We start from the raw sequence: 22,604 nt of genomic DNA on the forward strand, positions 1-22,604 counted from the left end.
ATACGCAACTAATGAATCATCGAACTTTATATCAAAAATCAGGGATGTACTGTATGGTGACTAACATAATATAATTTAAAAAAACGTTAAAAAAAATCACGGCCACTGACATAATGATACAATGCTTAAAGGAAAGTCCTATACTATGCAGATTTTAGTCTCACCAGCTTTTGAAATATATTAGATCCATTAAGAAGGACTTGCCCGTTTTTCCTGACTTAGCCGCACAGCTTGGCATGTGGTCTAGTCAGTCCTTTTGCAGTTATCTCAATAAAAGAACAATAAAGCTATCTCTATTTGTGGGATTCCTTTACTTAAGTTTCATAAAATACTTGGATGTTACTTTGCAAGAAAATGTGAACTAGTGGTCATTCCTTCAACATCAAATATTTGTATATATATTATACATATATAATAAGTTTATAATACCATGCTTAAATACTGCATCATCTTTTTGAAAAAACCCAGAAGTCTCACTCAATATGGAGAGCACCACTCAAGTATATAACTTAGTTAAGGTAATGATAATATAAACAGCCATCTCCAAGTTTATGCATATCAGGCAGTATCTACTATGTCAAAATTACATCCTGCTTTATAGTTATTTCAAGACTCCATCAATTTAAGACCAGCCCATTTTAAAGATGTTAAAAAGTGAAGGAAAAAAGTATGTCTCCAAATGAAAGAAATATGGATATTTGGTAAGGTATCACCAGTAGTGAGTGCTACATAATGTCCCTGATGGGTAGTCCTACTAGTAGTTAGGCCTGCTAACAAATCAGAACCTATGGATAAAGAGAGATCTGATGCATCATTTGCCTTTTACCCCTTGGAAAACCACAGGTCACAAAGAGAAGGCTAGAGCTTACTCTCTCTAAAACTTTACCAAAGAACAGGATGCTACTCATGGGTGGTCAGAGTCTCTAACAGGAAGTCTGACTTTTGGGCTTAGGTAGAAAGTGACAGACCCTAACAAGAAAATCTCTCTATGATCTACCACAGAGAAGCATAAACTTACCTTTAGTTCACTTTCTACTCATTCCCAGAGAGTCATAGCATCTTTCGCCCTTACCTGATGAGGGATTATAACCATTACCACTGATCAACTCCACTCTTCCTTGCATAAATTCTTTAATAACCTACATTGCTTAACTGACTCACAAGTAACCACCAACTTAATAGAAAACACTGGCTGACTCCCTTAGGATCAGAGAAGAAATGCCCTACTTAAATTTCACCAAAATGAAAAATAAAATAAAATAATAAAATAAAATAAAATAATTTCACCAACATGGCTCAATAGATACACTTTACTGAGAAAGTCAGCTTTGGCAGGTGCTAAACCATGAAACAAAGCAAACAGTGGAAATTTTTCTAATCTAGTAGGCTCCCTAAAGTATGGCCCATTATCCCTGTTTTCTTTCTGAACTCAGCCTGGTATATGATTAAAGGCAAGAGCCTAGATACATAAGCTTTCTGTTGGATCTTAATATTACATGTCCATATGTAGATTTTAGAACATTTGCTTCCCCATATTTTAGGTTTTGATTTATTTTCTTTCTTTTTTAAGGCTCCAGAAACTCAAATCATATTGCTATGTGAAAGATTTACCTTTTTTTCTTCTTATATAAATCATTGTCAATAGCCTTGAATTTTATAAATGCCAAGTAATTCTTTAATTGGTTCTTGCAATTGGGTCCTATATACTAGCTGAATAAAAATTAACCATTTTTAATACTGAGAGAAAACTTCCTGTAACACCCAAATCATACTGTCTTTTTAATTCTCACCCCACTCTAATCCATTTTTTACACAAAGTCATGTTTTAAAATTGTTAAAACATCATTCCCTTACTTATATTAGTGACTTCCTATTGCATTAAAAACAAAATCTAAAGCTCTCACAATCTCCCACAAAAACCTTCAAGAGCTAGCCTCTGCTTATCTCTCCAACCTAGTATTCTTTCACTCTCTCCACCAAGCAACTATGCTTTAAACATACAAGTCTTCTCTAAACTGAACATAGCCAAAAACTTTGCTGCCTCAAGATGTTTCCAGGAGGGAGGTTAAGATGGCAGAGGAGTAGGGGACCCCTTTTTCAGCCGGTCCCCTGAGTTGAGCTGGATAGGTACCAGACCAGCAGGAATATCCACGGAATCAGCCTGAGACGCAGGAAGATACATCTGGATCTCTACAAATGAACATCTCCAGCGCTGAGTATCGAGGTACGAAGCGGGGAGCCGTGAAACCGCGCACAGATATCGGAAGCTAAACAGAAGGGGGAGGGAGCCGCCGTGTCAGGGCGCCGGGAAGCGGTAGCCACCTGCAAGGGGGAGCGGACAGACCGCGGACCCGCACGCTTGAGACAGCAGGCTGAGAAGGGAGCTCCGGGAGCGCACGCGGGACGGCTGGCGGTTGGCGGGCCACCTGCACGGGGGAGCAGGCGGACTCGCGGACGGCACCCGCGAGACAACAGACTTAGAACGCGAGCTCCAGGAGCGCGCGCGCAGGGCGGCTGGCGGGCCACCTGCACCGGGGAGCGGGCGGACCGCGGACCCGCACTCTGGAAACGGCAGACTGAGTCCGTGAGCCGGGAGCGTGCACCACCAAGCATCTCACGGAGCTCCGGAGCTCCGGTGTGCTCACTGGATCGAGGCTGAGACCGGAAGCTCCGGGAGCGTCTGCGGGGCGGCTGGCAGCAGGAGGGCCACCTGCACGGGGGAGCAGGCGGACTCGCGGTCAGCACCCGTGAGACACCAGACTGAGACGGGGAGCTCCGGGAGCCCGCGCGGGGCGGCTGGCGGCGGGCGGGGTTGGAAACACAAAGGACAGAGACGTGCCGGCCCTGGAAGTGAGGGCTGGGACGCCGGGTGTGGGGCGCACAGCCCGGGATGCTGCAGGGTTGAGCAGCACCAACAGAAACAGAGTTAAAGTGGCCAGAACATCAGTGGAGAACGATCCGCGATCCCTCTGTTCTGAGACAGAGGCTGAATTTCAGCCGCTGCTGCTCTCTCAGAAGAGGCATAGCAAACCGCCAGGGAAAGCCGCCAGAGAACAAAAGCCCGGAAATACCGGCTCACAGGGTGCCCATCCCCATCCCCCCTCGCAAGGGACACAGAGACTCTACCCAAACAGGGTTTTCTGAGTACCTGCAGGCAGGCCCCTCCCCCAGAAGGCAGGCTGAAAAATCAAGAAGCCCACAACCCGGAGCGCCTGAGTGGCGCAGTCACCAAGCACCTGTCTTCGGATTAGGGTGTGATCACAACGCTCCGTAAGGAGTCCTTCATCGGGCTTCTCCACCGGGAACCTGCTTCTTCCTCTCCCACTCCTCTGCTTGGGTTCCCTTTCTTGCTGACTGTCTCTCTCTCTCTCAAATAAATAAATAAACTCTTTAAGGAAGAAGCCCACATCCCTAAGATCTCTATAAAACAAGGGCGCACGGCCTGGGTCCCAGTCAACACTTGGGCTCTGGACAACCCTGCAATCTCTCTTCATCAGAATGACGAGAAGGAGAAGTCCCCCCCAGCAAAGAAAAGATAATGAGTCTGTGGCCTCTGCCACAGAATTGGCCTCGGCCACAGAATTAATACATATGGATGTATCCCAATTATCAGAAATGGAATTCAGAGCAACAATGGTCAAGATGATGAGTAAACTTGAAAAAAGCATCAGAGAAAGCGTTGCTGAGAATATAGAATCCCTAAGGGCAGAAATGAGAGCGAATCTGACAGAAATTAAAAATTCTATGAGCCAAATGCAGTCAAAACTAGAGGCTCTGACGGCCAGGGTCACCGAGGCAGAGGAACGCGTTAGCGAATTGGAGGATGGGTTAGTAGAAGAAAAAACGAAAATAGAAGCTGGTCTTAAAAAAATCCACGCCCACGAATGTAGATTACGGGAGATTACTGACTCTATGAAACGATCCAATGTCAGAATCATCGGCATCCCTGAAGGGGTGGAGAAAAACAGAGGTCTAGAAGAGATATTTGAACAAATTGTAGCTGAAAACTTCCCTAATCTAGCAAGGGAAACAAGCATTCGTGTCCAAGAGGCAGAGAGGACCCCATCCAAGCTCAACCAGGACAAACCTACGCCACGGCATGTCATAGTGCAATTCGCAAATATTAGATCCAAGGATACAGTATTGAAAGCGGCCAGGGCAAAGAAATTTCTCACGTACCAAGGCAAAGGTATCAGGATTACGTCAGACCTGTCTACAGAGACCTGGAATGAGAGAAAGGCTTGGGGGGGCATTTTTAAAGCTCTTTCAGAGAAAAACATGCAGCCAAGGATCCTTTATCCAGCAAAGCTGTCATTCAGAATTGATGGAGAAATAAAGACGTTCCAAAATCGCCAATCATTAACCAATTTCGTAACCACGAAACCAGCCCTACAGGAGATATTAAGGGGGGCTCTATAAAGGTAAAAAGGCCCCAAGAGTGATACAGAGCAGCAAGTCACAACCGATACAAAGACTTTAAAGAGAAATGGCATCATTAAAATCATATCTGTCAATAATCTCTATCAATCTAAATGGCTTAAACTCTCCCATAAAACGCCACAGGGTTGCAGATTGGATAAAAAGACATGACCCATCCATTTGCTGTCTACAAGAGACTCATTTTGAACCCAAAGATGCATTCAGACTTAGAGTAAGGGGATGGAGTACCATCTTCCACGCAAATGGACCTCAAAAGAAAGCTGGAGTAGCAATTCTCATATCAGATAGACTGGATTTTAAACTAGAGGCCATAGAGAGAGATACAGAAGGGCACTATATTATTCTTAAAGGAAGTATTCAACAAGTGGATATGACAATTATTAATATATATGCCCCCAACAGGGGAGCAGCAAGATACACAAGCCAACTCTTAACCAAAATAAAGAGACATATAGATAAGAACACAGTAATAGTAGGGGACCTCAACACCCCACTATCAGAAATAGACAGAACACCCTGGCAAAAACTAAGCAAAGAATCAAAGGCTTTGAATGCCATACTCGACGAGTTGGACCTCATAGATATATATAGAACACTACACCCCAGAACCAAAGAATACTCATTCTATTCAAATGCCCATGGAACATTCTCAAGAATAGATCATGCTCTGGGACACAAAACAGGTCTCAGCCAATACCAAAAGATTGAAATTATCCCCTGCATATTCTCAGACCACAACGCTCTGAAATTGGAACTCAACCACAAGGAAAAACCTGGAAGAAACTCAAACACTTGGAGGCTAAGAACCATCCTGCTCAAGAATGACTCGATAAACCAGGAAATCAAAAAACAAATTAAACAATTTATGGAGACCAACGAGAATGAATACACAACGGTCCAAAACCTATGGGATACTGCAAAGGCAGTCCTAAGGGGGAAATACATAGCCATCCAAGCCTCACTCAAAAGAATAGAAAAATCTAAAATGCAGTTTCTATATTCTCACCTCAAGAAACTGGAACAGCAACAGAGGGACAGGCCTAACCCACTGACAAGGAAGGAGTTGACCAAGATTAGAGCAGAAATCAATGAATTAGAAACCAGGAGCACAGTACAGCAGATCAACAGGACTAGAAGCTGGTTCTTTGAGAGAATCCATAAAATTGACAGACCACTGGCAAAACTTGTCCAAAAACAAAGAGAAAGGACTGAGATTATTAAAATTATGACTGAAAAGGGAGAGGTCACGACCAGCACCATTGAAATTGCAAGGATTATTAGAAACTTTTATCAACAGCTATATGCCAAAAAACTAAACAATCTGGAAGAGATGGAGGCCTTCCTGGAAACCTATAAACTACCAAGACTGAAACAGGAAGAAATAGATTTCTTAAATAGGCCAATTAACTATGAAGAAATTGAGTCAGTGATAAACAACCTTCCAAATAATAAAACTCCAGGCCCAGACGGTTTTCCTGGGGAATTCTACCAAACATTCAAAGAAGAAATAATACCTATTCTCCTAAAGCTATTTCAAAAAATAGAAACAGAAGGAAAGCTACCAAACTCATTCTATGAGGCTAATATTACCTTGATCCCCAAACCAGGCAAAGACCCCCTCAAAAAGGAGAATTACAGACCGATTTCTCTAATGAATATGGATGCCAAAATCCTCAACAAGATCCTTGCTAATAGAATCCAACAGTACATTAAAAGGATTATCCATCATGACCAAGTGGGATTCATACCTGGGATGCAAGCATGGTTCAACACTCGCAAATCAATCAATGTGATACATCATATCAACAAGAAAAGACTCAAGAACCATATGATCCTCTCAATTGATGCAGAAAAAGCATTTGACAAAATACAGCATCCTTTCCTGATTAAAACCCTTCAGAGTGTAGGAATAGAGGGTACATTTCTCAATCTCATAAAAGCCATCTATGAAAAGCCTACTGCAAGCATTATTCTCAATGGGGAAAAGCTGGAAGCCTTTCCCTTAAGATCAGGAACACGACAAGGATGCCCACTCTCGCCACTATTATTCAACATAGTACTAGAAGTCCTTGCAACAGCAATCAGAAGACAAAAAGGGATCAAAGGTATCCAAATCGGCAAAGAAGAAGTCAAACTGTCTCTCTTTGCAGATGACATGATACTCTATATGGAAAACCCAAAGGAATCCACTCCCAAACTATTAGAAGTTATAGAACAATTCAGTAAGGTGGCAGGATACAAAATCAATGCCCAGAAATCAGTTGCATTTCTATACACGAATAACGAGACTGAAGAAAGAGAAATTAGGGAATCCATCCCATTTACAATAACACCAAAAACCATACGTTACCTTGGAATTAACTTAACCAGAGACGTAAAGGACCTATATCCTAGAAACTATAGATCACTTTTGAAAGATATTGAGGAAGACATAAAAAGATGGAAAAATATTCCATGCTCATGGATTGGAAGAATTAACATAGTTAAAATGTCCATACTACCCAGAGCAATCTACACTTTCAATGCTATCCCGATCAAAATACCGAGGACATTTTTCAAAGAACTGGAACAAATAGTCCTTAAATTTGTATGGAACCAGAAAAGGCCCCGAATCTCCAAGGAACTGTTGAAAAGGAAAAACAAAGCTGGGGGCATCACAATGCCGGATTTCGAGCTGTACTACAAAGCTGTGATCACAAAGACAGCATGGTACTGGCACAAAAACAGACACATCGACCAATGGAACAGAATAGAGAACCCAGAAATGGACCCTCGGCTCTTTGGGCAACTAATCTTTGATAAAGCAGGAAAAAACATCCGGTGGAAAAAAGACAGTCTCTTCAATAAATGGTGCTGGGAAAATTGGACAGCTACATGCAAAAGAATGAAACTTGACCACTCTCTCACACCATACACAAAAATAAACTCCAAATGGATGAAAGACCTCAATGTGAGACAGGAATCCATCAAAATTCTAGAGGAGAACATAGGCAACAACTTCTATGACATCGGCCAGAGCAACCTTTTTCACGACACATCGCCAAAGGCAAGAGAAATAAAAGATAAAATGAACTTATGGGACTTTATCAGGATAAAGAGCTTCTGCACAGCCAAGGAAACAGTCAAAAAAACTAAGAGACAGCCCACGGAATGGGAGAATATATTTGCAAAGGACACCACAGATAAAGGACTGGTATCCAAGATCTACAAAGAACTTCTCAAACTCAATACACGAGAAACAAATAAACAAATCATAAAATGGGCAGAAGATATGAACAGACACTTTTCCAATGAAGACATACAAATGGCTAACAGACACATGAAAAAATGTTCAAAATCATTAGCCATCAGGGAAATTCAAATCAAAACCACACTGAGATACCACCTTACGCCAGTTAGAATGGCAAAGATAGACAAGGCAAGAAACAACAATTGTTGGAGAGGATGTGGAGAAAGGGGATCCCTCCTACATTGTTGGTGGGAATGCAAGTTGGTACAGCCACTCTGGAAAACAGTGTGGAGGTCCCTTAAAAAGTTAAAAATTGAACTACCCTATGACCCAGCCATTGCACTACTGGGTGTTTACCCCAAAGATACAGACGTAGTAAAGAGAAGGGCCATATGCACCCCAATGTTCATAGCTGCATTGTCCACAATAGCCAAATCATGGAAGGAGCCGAGATGCCCTTCAACAGATGACTGGATTAAGAAGCTGTGGTCCATATATACAATGGAATATTACTCAGCTATCAGAAAGAACGAATTCTCAACATTTGCTGCAACATGGACGGCACTGGAGGAGATAATGCTAAGTGAAATAAGTCAAGCAGAGAAAGACAATTATCATATGATTTCTCTCATCTATGGAACATAAGAACTAGGATGATCGGTAGGGGAAGAAAGGGATAAAGAAAAGGGGGGTAATCAGAAGGGGGAATGAAACATGAGAGACTATGGACTATGAGAAACAAACTGAAGACTTCAGAGGGGAGGGGGTGGGGGAATGGGATAGACTGGTGATGGGTAGTAAGGAGGGCACGTATTGCATGGTGCACTGGGTGTTATACGCAACTAATGAAGCATCAAACTTTACATCGGAATCTGGGGATGTACTGTATGGTGATTAACATAATATAATAAAATAAAATTAAAAAAAAATAAAAAAAAAAGAGAAGAGGAAAGGTTCTGCATTTACAGAAAAAAAAAAAAAAAGATGTTTCCACATGTGTCTCTTATGCCTGAAATTTCTTTAATGACCATCCTTTGCATGGATAATTCCTGCTCTCGCTTTAGGGTTTTCCATTTAAATGCTCCCTGTTCAGTGAAGCCTACTTTGACCTATACCTAAAGTACATTGTACATGGAATTTTCTCTACACAATTGTCAATCACTTGTTTTTAAACTGTATTTTTTAAGATCTGAGACCCACACAAGAACATAGCTCCATAAAGGCATGGGTATTAGTATCATATCCTCAATGCGATTCTGCCCACAACATAAAGGATAGAGTTATGAAAAGGAGAAGAGGAAGCAAATTGAATACAGAATCACTATTTAGAAGCTAGGTTTTTTTCAGGATGCCAGGATGGCTCAGTCAGTTGAGCATCTGACTCTTGGTTTCAGCTTAGGTCATGATCTCAGGGTCGCGGGATCGAGCTCCACCACCCACTCCACATAGAGTGTGGAGTCAGCTTGAGATTCTTTCCCTCTCCTCTCCCCTCTACTCTTCCCCCAGCTTGGACTCACACACTCTCTCTCTTTCTCTCTCAAATAAACAAATAAATAAATAAATAAAATCTTTAAAAAATTTAAAAAAGAAGTTGGGTTTTTAAACCCCACTATGTCTGTATTGTAGGCCTTGTTTCTCACCTAGAGAAACAAAGATTTCTTCTCCATTTGATATTGAGATATTTTCCATAAAATATGATGTTTGCAAGAACATTTGCTAACTTCTAGAGTTCTCTGCTAAGTCATTTAACCATAATAAAAAGATGTTAATACCTGTAAGTAATCTCATTAAATGTCTTATTTATTTCTTCAGGGAAAGAACAAGCACGAAATAACACAAAAGTAAAATTAAAAGAAATAGGAGGAAAATACTAGTACCATCCTCTGACACTAGCCATGTTCCTGGAAATGCCACTTAGTTAAGGTGGGTCCTATTTTACATTATCTATAAAATGAATAAGTTAATTAAGACTTTGAAAGTCCCACCCAGATTTAAGTTGAACACTTTATGGTTATTTTCTTACATCCACTACAGGTCAACTTATTTGGCTTGTTCATGTAAAATATTTTACTTTACCCAAAGAGTAGCAAATAAATCCTTGATATTAGGTCTAAATTCCTGATCTTTAATCCCTCCATCAAATGGATGAGGATGTTTACGCTTCTCAGCTTTTATCTTTGCTGTACCTATATGATAAGAAATAAAAGAATCTTATGACATATTTGAATAATTAACACAGACAAATACATGCATACATCTTAATAAACCCAGTTTTTTTTAAATGACAAGTGAGCTATTTGTGAACAAGCTAAAGTCAATCTAATTAAGTAAAAAGCACATTTTCCTAAAACAGTGCTGTCATAAAGAACATTCTATGATAATGAAAATTTTCCGTATCTGTACTGTCCAATACTGTAGCGATGAGCTATATGTAGCTATTAATACTAGAAATCTAGCTCCTATGACTGAGTAAATGGGTTTCTCATTTTAATTTAATTTGACATTTAAATAGCCACATGTGGCAAGTGACTGTAGTACTTGACAGCACAGCCGTAAAATGTAAAAGAGTAATCTTTGACATTGCTAAAAATATTTTGTGACAATAAAATGTACGTCATTAGGAAAGTATTTGATTTCTCTAATGTTACATGTTATTTTTCAGTGTTTTCAAAAGAATTTTAATACTATTTTAACTTATAATATTTCTTTAAGGTAGTACATATATTAAATAATGCTAGGTAAATAGATTTAAACATGTTTCTTTCTAAAGAAATGTTATGAACACTAGCATTTAAAGAATGACAAGAAGCAAAAATACATACTAATGAAATCTGGCACATAAATAAAATAATATTTGGCCACATCCAGCTTCATTTGCTCAAATAACACTAACCTATATGTCACCATAGCTCCATGACAAAAAGAAATGTAGCTCAGCCATATTCTGACATGAGGAGATGGGGGTGGGGGCAAGGAATCTATAGTTTTTTAATTTAATGAATTATATTTTTATAGTCACCTCGTACACTGCGTGGAAAGCATGACAATGGTATCAATGTAGACCATGCAATAAGTGAGACCAAACCAAAATAAATCCACCAATTCCGCAGCTGTCTTTGATGTTCATCACTGTCATCAAAACTTTAACAGAGAAAAAATTTAAAATTTCAACATCGTGTATTTCATTACGACAATGCCATAATCAAACAGAAAGAGAAAAAGAGAGAGATGAAACATTTTCTGTTAATTTGTCCCTACTGTTTTGTTTTGCTGATTGTGAGTCCTCCAATTATATAGCTTTCTTTTATCCTGCAGGAATATAAATTTTTCCCTTTTCTTTCTTTTCCCACATCCACTCAGGTGCAAAAGTAATTCTTTGTTCTTTTTAACCTTTTTTTGCAGCAGAATCCATGTGTTTGGAAGACTATCCTTTTAAATCTCACTTATCCTTTAAAATCACTCCTGCCCTTTAAGTCATGCACACTCTTTAGGGCAAGCCTGGACCTCTAAGGTATACAACTAACTCTTTATCTGGCATCTGACCCTTTAAATCACCTATACTTGGGAATCTCTTTCTTAAATTCGTTCTCTGACTCAACTCAGATTGAGTGTTAATTACCCTTCTAGTGATCATACCTAATCACCCATAGGACTCTTTGTTAGGCTTTGTCTTCCCTCTTCCCTGCCGTTTTTCTTGGTCTGCTTTTGTAGACTTTGCGGTGAGTAGGGTGGGATGGGAATGTGTGAAGGATCCTGTGCTGGATTTGTTGATTTTCTCTTTTTACTCCCTGTTCATTTTGCAGTTTCAGCATTCTTTGTCTTCAGTCATGCTAAGGCCATGATCTTGGGAAAATTTTCACAGTTGTGAAGTTACGTTGTATCATTTAGGGAGAAGATTTGGGTGTGTTCATTACCATACAGCTACCACTGTCTTCAGTTCCACAGATATTTAACACTTTGTCTAACATTCTGTTGTGGGAAAATACCTACATACTCAAGAACCACAGTTTTGAAGGTGTTGGTTTCTCACAGGCAATCCTATTGTCAACAGAGACCTGATGAGGAGCTTGCATATAGACCTTGCCTTTCATAGAATGTGGACAATATTCCCAGTTTTATTCATTAATGGGACAACTCTTTATCCATTGGTACATTATTCAGGGGTACAAGTTCCAACTTGCAATGCTACAAGGTTGAAATCTTGAGTTCCATTACCCAATAGGTATATATATCTGTACATATTATGCACAGGGAGTTTCAACTCTAGATTGTCATTAGGGTTATGTGTTTCCTCAGTGATTATAATATTTAGAAATTTTCTTTTCTTCTCTTTTTGTTTCTGAATCCAGCTACGTATTGTAACCATGTGCACTATGCTACATATGATTATTACATATGTGTAAATAATTGATAACCAAGAAGACTGAGGAAATTAATTAAAAGTGTAAGCAGCGAATAAAGGGAAAAAAGTATAAGCAAAGAATTTAATACAGTGCACTATAGATCAATAGATTTTCCTCCTACTAGAAATAATTAAGAAATTAAATAATATAAAGATTCTATGCACAATACTAATGAAGTACTTTAAATTACTAGGAATAAGCTTAGTGGAATATTTTCAATAAGAAGAATCCCTTCCTGGAGAAATAAAAGAACTAAAATCTAATCAAGTCAAAATCAAAAAGGATATTAATGAGATGCAATAAAAAATGGAGGCACTAACTGTTAGAATAAATGAGGCAGAAGAGAGAATTAGTGATATAGAGACAAAATGATGGAGAATAAAGAAGCTGAGAAAAAGAGAGATACACAACTACTGGATCATGAGGGGAGAATTCGAGAGATAAGTGATACCATAAAGAGAAACAATATTAGAATAATTGGGATCCTAGAAGAAGAGGAAAGTGGGGGGCAGAAGGTATATTTGAGCAAATTATAGCTGAGAATGTCCCTAATCTGAGGAAGAAAATAAATATTCAAGTCCAGGAGGCACAGAGAACCCCCCCCTCAAAATCAATAAATATAGGTCAACACCTCAACATATAACAGTGAAGCTTACAAATCTCAATGACAAAGAAAAAAATCCTGAAAGCAGTTCAGGACAAGGACTGGTATGATATATTCAGGGTGCTAGATGAGAAAAATACGCAGCTAAGAATACTTTGTATCAGATTGGATAAAAAAGCAAGACCCATCAATATGCTGCCTGCCTGCAAGAGACTTATTTTAGACCCAAAGACACCTCCAGATTGAAAGTGAGGGGGTGGAAAACCATTTATCATGCTAATGGACATCAAAAGAAAGCTGGGGTAGCAATCCTTACATCAGACAAATTAGATTTTAAACCAAAGACTATAATAAGAGATGAGGAAGGACACTAGATCATAAGTAAGGGTCTATCCACCAAAAAGATCTAACAATTGTAAATATTTATGCCCCTAACATGGGAGTAGCCAACTATATATACCAGGAAATTAAAGAAGAATTTTTAAAAATTCATGGGAACAAATGAAAATGAAAACACAACTGTTCAAAACCTTTGGAATGAAGCAAAGGCAGTCCTAAAAGGGAAGTATATAGCAATACAAGCCTTTCTCAAGAAACAAGAAAGGGCTCAAATACACAACCTAACCTCATACCTAAAGGAGATGGAGAAAGAATAGCAAATAAAGCCAAACCCAGCAGAAGGAGAAAACTAATAAATATTAGAGCAGAAATCAATGAAATAGGAAGCAAAAAAATAATAGAACAGATTCTACTCAATGAAATTAGGACCTGGTTCTTTGAAAGAATTGGTAAAATCAATAAACCCCTGGCCAGACTTATCAAAAAGAAAAGAGAAAGGTCCCCAAATAAATAAAATCATGAATGAAAGAGGATAGATCGCAATCAACACCAAAGAAATAAAAACAATTATAAGATCATGTTATGAGCAGGGGCGCCTGGGTGGCATAGCGGTTAAGCGTCTGCCTTCGGCTCAGGGCGTGATCCCAGCGTTATGGGATCGAGCCCCACATCAGGCTCCTCTGCTATGAGCCTGCTTCTTCCTCTCCCACTCCTCCTGCGTGTTCCCTCTCTCGCTGGCTGTCTCTATCTCTGTCAAATAAATAAATAAAATCTTTAAAAAAAAAAAAAGAACATGTTATGAGCAAATATATGGCAATGAATTAGGCAATCTGGGAGAAATGGATGCATTCCTAGAACCATATAAACTACCAAAACTGAAACAGGAATAAATAGAAAAAATGAACAGACCCATAACCAGCAAAGAAATTGAAGAAGTAATCAAAAATCTCCTAACAGGAACGCCTGGCTGTTTCAGTCACTTAAGCATCTACTTTTGGCTCTGGTCACAATCTCAGGGTCCTGGGATTGAGTCCCACATTGGGCTCCTCACTCAGCAGGGAGCCTGCTTCTCCCTCTGCCTGCAACTCTCCCTGCTTCACTCACTCTCTGTCTCTCTGACAAATAAATAAATAAAATCTTTTTAAAAAAATCTCCCAACAAACCAGAGCCCAGGGATGGATAGCCTCCCATGGGAATTCTACCATTTAAAGAAGAATTAATACCTATTCTTCTGAAGCTGTTTCAAAAAATAGAAATGGAAGGAAAACTTCCAAACTCTTTTTATGAGGCCAGCATTACCTTGATTGTCAAACCAGACAAAGACCCCACTGGAAAGAACTATAGACTAATATCCCTGATGAATATGGATGCAAAAATTCTCAACAAGAAACTAGCCAATAGGATCTGACAGTACATTAAAAGGATTATTCACCACGACCAAGTGGAATTTATTCCTGGGCTGCAAGGGTGGTTAAACAACTGCAAATCAATCAATGTGATATACTACATTAATAAAAGAAAGGACAAGAAGCATATGATCCTCTCAACAGATGCAGTAAAAGCACTTGACAGGGTACAGCATCCTTTCTTGATTAAAACTCTTCAAAGAGTAGGGATAGAGGGAACATACCTCAATATCATAAAAGCCATATACAAAAAGCCTAAAGCAAATAGCATTCTCAACAGGTAAAAACTGAAAGCTTTTCCACTAAGGTCAGGAACACGGTAGGGAAGTTCACTCTTAGCACTGTTGTTCAACATAGTACTAGAAGTCCTAGCCTCGGCAATTAGACAACAAAAAGAAATAAAAGGCATCCAAATCAGCAAAGAAGTCAAACTCTCACTCTTCACAGATAACACGATACACTATGTGGAAAAACCAAAAGACTCCACCAAAAAATTTCTAGAATTCATATAGGAATTCAGCAAAGTAACAGGATATAAAATCAATGCACAGAAATCAGTTGCATTTTAATACACTAACAATGAGAGAGAAGAGAAGTTAAAGGAATCGATCCCATTCACAACTGCACCAAAAGCCATGTTACCTGGGAATCAACCTAACCAAAGAGGCAAAGGATCTGTATTCAGAAAACTATAGAACACACATGAAAGAAATTGAAGAAGACACAAAGAAATGGAAAAATATTCCATGATTGTGGACTGGAAGAACAAATATTGTTAAAATAACTAGGCTACCTAGAGCAATGTATCCATTCAATACAATCCCTACCAAAATACCATCAACTTTTTTCATAGAGCTGGAACAAATAATTCTAAAATTTGTATGGAACCAGAAAAGACCCTGAATAGCCAAAGGAATGCTGAAAAAGAAAACCAAAGCTGGGGGCATCATGATTCCAGACTTCAAGCTCCATTACAAAGCTGTAATCATCAAAACAGTATGGTAATGGCACAAAAAACAGACACATAGATCAATGGAACAGGAAAGAAAAGCCAGAAATGGACCCTCAACTGTATGGTCAACTAATCTTTGACAAATCAGGAAAGAATATCCAATGGAAAAAAGTCTCTTCAACAAATCATGTCGGGAAAATTGGAGACACATGCAGAAGAGTGAAACACACAAATATAAACTCAAGAAAGACCTAAACACACAAATATAAACTCAAGAAAGACCTAAATGTGAGACAGGAATCCACCAAAATCCTAGAGGAGGGCACAGGCAGCAACCTCTGTCACCTTAGCCGCAGTAACTTTTTGCTAGACACATCTCCAAAGGCAAGGGAAACAAAGGCAAAATGAATTATTGGGACTTCATCAAAATAAAAAGCTTATGCACAACAAAGGTAACAGTCGACAAAACCAAAAGACAACAGACAGAATGGGAGAAGATATTTGCAAATGTCTTATCAGATAAAGGGCTAATATCCAAAATCTATAAAGAACTTATCAAACTCAACACACATAGAACAAATGATCCAATCAAGAAATGGGTAGATGACATGAACAGACATTTCTCCAAAGAAGACCTACAAATGGTCAACAGACACATGCAAAAATGTTCAACATCACTCAGCATCAAGGAAATACAAATCAAAACCACAATGAGATACCACCTCACACTGGTCAGAATGGCTAAAATTAACAAGTCAGGAAAGAATAGATGTTGGCAAGGACATGGAAAAAGGGGAACCCTCTTACACTGTTGGTGGAAATGCAAGCTAGTGCAGCCACTCTGGAAAACAGTATGGAGGTTCCTCAAAAAGTTGAACACAGAGCTACTCTATGACCTGCAATTGCACTACTAGGAATTTACCCCAAAGATACAAATTTAGTGATCCAAAGGGGCACCTGCACCCCAATGTTTATAACAGCAATGTCCACAATAGGCAAACTATGGAAAGAAACCAGATGTCCATTGACAGATGAATGGATAAAAGAAGATGTGGTGCATATACACGCACATGTATATACACACACATGATGGAATACTACTCAGTCATCAAAAAAAAGATATCTTGTCATTTGCAATGATGTGGATGGTATTTGGCTATGGGTAGAGGGTATCTAGCTAAACGAAATAGGGCAATCAGAGAAAAACAATTATATGATCTCACTCATATGTGCAATTTAAGAAACAAAAGAAAGGGATCATAGGGAAGGGAGGGAAAAATAAAACAAGATGAAATCAGAGAGGGAGACAAAACATAAGAGACTTTTAATGATAGGAAACAAACTGAGGGTTTCTGGAGGGGAAGGGAGTTGGGGGGATGGAGTAACCAGGTGATGGACATTAAGCAGGGCATGTGATGTAATGAGCACTGGGTATTATATAAGACTGATGAATCACTGAACTCTACTTCTGAAACCAATAATACATGATATTTTAATTGAATTTAAATTTAAAAAGAAAAAAAAAGTTATTCTAATTATATTCTTCAAGTTATTTGTGTCTTTTTACCATAAATTAGCTAGCACTAAGTATTCAGAATCTTTGCTAACCATATATATAATATAATATCTAATATAATAATGTATAATTATATCATTATAATAATATATTATGTATATTATATGTCATTGTTATTCTTTTAGCAAATTAATAGTGAAATGGAACCAATTTTTGTGTATTTTTATGTTTATTGGGAATTTGTATTCCTTCCTTTGTGAACTTCCTGCTAATCTTTACAAGTGTTTGCAGGGTTGTTTTTTTTTTTCCTTATGGATTTGTAAAAGAATCTTAATGTATTAAGCTGATATTCTTTATGTCATAAGTATTGAAGTTTGTGTCATATAAAAAGTAAATTAAAATTAAAAAAAAACATGGAATGGTCCTTAAATGTCATCAGTACAGTGAAATATCCCTTTGAGGGGAAAAACAGAAACTTGACCCATTTGTCATATTATACAAAAAAATAAATTGAAATTGGACATTGCATTTAAATGCACAACTAAAACCAGACAAGGACACTACAAGAAAAGAAAATTATAAGCCAATATCCCCAATGAGCACAGATTCAAAAATCCTGAACAAAATATTAGGAAACCAAATTTAACAATACATTAAAAGAATCATACCCCATTATCAAGTGGGATTTATTGCAGGCATGCAAGGATGGTTCAATATCTGCATATCAATCAACATGATACACCACATGAACAAAATGAAAGATAAAAATCATAGGATCATATCAATTGATATAGAAAATCATTTGACAAAATTTAGCATTCATTCATAATAAAAACTCTCAACAAACTGAGTTTAACGGAAACATACAACAACATAATAAAGACCATATATGACAAATCAGGAGCAAGAGAAGAATGCCCACTTTTAGTCAACACAGCCCTGGAGGTACTAGCCAGATCAACTGGTCAAGAAAAATAAATAAAGGCATTCAAATCAGAAAAGAATGAGTAAAACTGTCTCTGAAGATGACATGATCCTAAATATAGAAAACCTAAAGATTCCACCAAAAAACTGTTGAGGGTACCAAGCCATGACAACATTCTATCAAGTCAGCTATTTCTGGATAATGGGTTACAGAATAAGACCAGTGAAATCTGTAGTTGTCATACCGTCACACTTTTTTGTCTTATCAGATGCTCCCTTGTCAGAGGCAGTATTGTGTGAGAAACCACAGGGATGAATATGGCACCTATAAGTCTTTGAATGGTGTTGCTAGAAGCAGCACTATATGTAGATATTACAGAATAAATGTTTAGACATTTCTCCAAAGAAGATAGACAAATAGTCAACAAGTAAATGAAAAGGTGCTCAACATCACTAATCATTGGGGAAAAGAAAATCAAAACTGCAATGAGCTATCCACCTCATAACTGTCAGGATAGCTATTAGAAGAAGAAGGAGACATAGAAAGAGAAGAAGAAAGAAGAAAGAAAAGGTGGAGGAGGAAGAAGAAGAAGAAAGAAAATAATAAGTGCTAGCAAGGATGTTGAGAAATTGGAACCCTTATGTACTACTGGTGGAAATGTAAATGGTAGCACTGCTATGGAAAATAGGATGGAAGTTCCTCAAAAATAATAAAATTATAATAATAATATGATTTAGCAATCCCACTTCTGGGTATATATCCAAAAGAACTGAAAGTAGAATTTCAAAGAGATATTTGCTTATCTATGTTAACTGCAGCATTAGTCACAGTAGCCAAGGGGTGGACATAATAAACTAAATGCCCATAGACAGATACAAGGATAAAGAAATATGGCATATACATGCAACGGAATATTATGTAGCCTTAAAAAGTAAGAAAATACTGGTACATGCTATAGCATAGATTAACCTTGAGGACATTATGCTAAGTGAAATAAGCCAGTCACAAAAAAGACAACTACTGCATGATTCCACTTATATGAGGTATGAAAAGTAGTCAAAATAGTAGAAAGTAGAATGGTGGTTTTCAGGAGCTGGGGAGAAATGGGTAAATGGAAGTTATTGTGTGATGGATACAGAGTTTTAGCTTTGCAAGATAAAAAGTTCTAGTGATCTGTTGCTCAACAATGTGCACATGGTCAACACTACTGTACTATACACTTAAAAATGGTTAAGATGTAAATTTTATGTTATGTGTTTTCTCCACAATTTTTCAAAAAACTGTATGTAGAATTAGTAATAAGGTTGTCATTATAGTGTTTTTAAAATTACATTTCAAACAGTAAAAATAAAAGTGTATATTCTAGATTTATATGTACATATACGTGCACATCAGTCACATTTACACTTTCTTCCTAAAATATGGTTATTACAAATTAAATGTATATGTATGTTTATAGGCTACAGTATCGATCCAATAAATATTGTATACAATGTAAACAACAAACAAGGAAATAAAATGGCTTACCTAATTGCAAAAATACTGTTCTCAGTGCCCCTAGTAAGGGATGCTGCTATCACATAACTCAAAGAATATCCGAGTACTACCGAAGCTTCCATTATGCCTAAAAATGAATACTGAACATCAAACAACTACATAAGCCAGCTTTGTCATGACAAAAATTATATCACTGAAATAGATTACTTCTGAAAGCCTCATGGCATACTTTATTAGTCAGGTCCTCCTGAGAAACAGAATCCATAGGATATTGAGAGAGAGATTTTTAAGGTATTGCCTCATGCAATTTTAAAGACTGGCAAGTCCAAATTTGTAGGGCAGGCTGGCAGGTGGGTAACCCAGGTAAGAGTTAATGTTACAGTACTGAGTCCATACCAATGCTTAATACCCACAGGGTAGGTCAGAAAGCCTGAAAAACTCAGGCAGAGTTTCTGTCTAGCAGTCTGAAGAAAGAATTGCTTCTTTTTGGGGAAACCCAAGTTTTTGCTCTGAAAGCCTTCAACTGATTAGATAAGGCTCGCCACATAATGGAGAGTAATCTGCTTTACTCAGTCTACTGACTGTGTTACTCACACCTAAAAAACAGAGCAGAAACATCTAGACTGATGTTTGACCGAACAAATCTAGCAAAGTTGACACATAATTAACCATCATATATATTACCCAATGCTTGTATTAAAGAAACTTAGATAAAATAATTATATAATTCACTGTATCTTATTGAATCTATATATTTAATGTAATATAAATATATTTACATTTAATATAAATATAAATTCAATATACCTGATTACACTTTGTGGTAGCTTTGTATATATCACCTTAGCTGCCATGGTGGCAGGAGGTGGCAACTTTTTACAGTGTGTAGATTTGCATTTTAATTTTATTCAGTAGAAGCAAAAGTAAAACAAACAGATTTGTTGCCACCCTCGGCCAACATTAATAAATTACTGCGATTTTTTTTTCTAAAAGTAAACATAAATATGAATATCACCTATTTTAATTTATTGACATAACTTTCCTTACTTCTGGTGGAAAAATAATTATTTTAGTGCAAAATGCTAGGTTCTCTTAAGTCACCTTCACAATACTTTAAAGTTTTTAAAAATTTTTTTAAAAACTATGATAAACAACTCTGTACAGATAGATGATCTACCAAGACCAGAACTATTGCAACATAAAGAAATACAGATTATTGTGAGATATACCCCTGGGCTACTTATTGTAGGATACCGTGGCACAAAAGACTAGAAATAGAAGGTACTACATTGTAGTCAATTAAATAGCATATCACTTCTTTTCTTCATAGGATGAACAAGATTATATTTTCATTAACTCCAAAATATTTGAGCCCCCCCAAAAGGTGAAGTGAGTTAATGCATGTAAAGAGCTTAGTACAATGTTGATGACGATTTCAACACCACACTGAATCCAGTCCTGAGGAGGCATGAAACAATATTTCCATCCCCTCATAAACATAATGGCAGCAACTTCCCACCTATGTCCCCAAAGTTTAAACATACAACTATTCAAACAATCCAATCTAATAATTTGAGACTTTTTCCTAGAGAAATGAAATGCAAGCTATATAGTTTGATATGACAAATATATACATAAATATTATATGTATTATATATACTAGACATAATACATAGAAAGAGTATCGTTCTTATTACTTAAAGTATGTCCTTTTCCCATTTCTCTTTAACTTTTTGATGACTTTCAGATGACTTGTCTACAATTCCAAATCTCAAGCAATTCCTCAGAATCAGGCAGCTCAATGTGATTTTGAAGTCACACATACCACTTATCATTTACTATAATGTTATTATAAGAACCAATAACTAGCACTTACATGTCTGTTTAGATATGTACACCAAGATGTAAAACTTCAATAAAATTTCAAAATGGGTCAACCATATTAGAGAGGGGGAAAAAAAACTTGCCTAGGTAAATACCAGCTGAGTGTGTGGCAACACTGTTGTCAATAAAAACTGTTCCAAGGATATAAAGAGACATTCCTGCTACTCCCTGCACAATCTGCCCCAGGATGAAGGAAGTTACATATTTTGCTTGGAATGATGGTACAGCTTTATTGCAAACCTTGATAGTCTTCATTTCTTGACAGATACCTTTTGAAAAGATAATTATTTTTTGTTAAATGAGTAAAAAATTAAACATACAACAAATATACAGTATCTCTCATGAAATATTTTACCTTGTACAAAGTTATTTCCACCAGTATGCCTTTTTTTAGTTAACATTTCATTTACACTGAATGTAGCAGTTCTAAAATCAGTCATTATATTCTCATTAAAATGCAACTATAAAAGGAGTTTTGTGGGAATACTGGAAAAGACGCATATATTATAAACCAAATATAAATGTGTATGCACGATAACATATATATACAATTATGTGTGTATTTGTATATACATATACACACATACACAACATACATATGTTCCTCTTAAATTTGGCAACCGGTATCCCTGAATTTTGACACCCAGGAAAAAGTATTTCTAATGTTCTAGATTATCTGTATTATCAGATTATCTTCTGAGTTTAGTTCTATATCCACTTCTTCAGGAATCATCACATTAAATTTGTGTCACTCTGTTTAAATAATTTCCTTTTCAGGGCACTTCGTTGGCTCAGTTGGTTTAGTGTCTGCCTTCGGCTCATGTCATGATCCCAGCCAGGGTCCTGGAATCAAGTCCCGCATCGGGTTCCCTGCTCAGAGGGGAGTCTGTTTCCCCCTCCCCTTCTGCCCCTCTGCCCTGCTCATGTTCTCTCTCTCTCAAATAAATAAAATCTTTTTAAAAATAAATAATAGATAAATGAATAATTTCCCTTTTTAGACATGCTAACTTCTTCTCATAAAGAGAAGGCATTATACAATAAAAAATTATTTCCATTGAAGTTAGTCATTATATGGTAACCCACTAGATTTTAAATTCCTTTAGGTGGCTGTCTATTTCTTAAGCTTTTTTTATTCACATCGTTGTAAAACAATAGTAAATAAGTGTTTCTTGGAATTGCATTTGTTATTAGATTGGTAGATCCAGGCAATGCTATTAGATTGTTCTGATTGTGTCCATTCTGACTGGAATTTAACAAATGCTCTTAAAATATTTTTGTAGAAAACTGGCTAGAGTGCAGATTGCAATACAGTACACTAATGGAAATTTTCATCTGGTTCAGTATCCGTATCAACTGCTAGTTGACTCCATGTCAAGCGGGAGGAGGTGTTTAGAACTGTGATTTAAAAT

General features: G+C 37.5%; 1 protein-coding gene across 1 annotated transcript in view; it reads right to left on the minus strand.

Moving 5' to 3' along the window:
* Positions 1–22,604, minus strand: part of SLCO6A1 (solute carrier organic anion transporter family member 6A1) — a 101,669-nt gene that overhangs the window by 68,636 nt on the left and 10,429 nt on the right. Inside the window, exons 3-6 of the mRNA XM_034655647.1 lie at positions 21,279–21,464; positions 19,342–19,438; positions 10,689–10,810; positions 9,746–9,855 (exon numbers count right to left, since the gene is read on the minus strand). Coding sequence (XP_034511538.1) covers positions 9,746–9,855; positions 10,689–10,810; positions 19,342–19,438; positions 21,279–21,464 — 515 coding nt within the window. The remainder of the gene's footprint in view (positions 1–9,745; positions 9,856–10,688; positions 10,811–19,341; positions 19,439–21,278; positions 21,465–22,604) is intronic.

The sequence above is a fragment of the Ailuropoda melanoleuca genome, chromosome 3, assembly GCF_002007445.2.
Source record: "Ailuropoda melanoleuca isolate Jingjing chromosome 3, ASM200744v2, whole genome shotgun sequence".
Classification (NCBI taxonomy): Eukaryota; Metazoa; Chordata; class Mammalia; order Carnivora; family Ursidae; genus Ailuropoda; species Ailuropoda melanoleuca.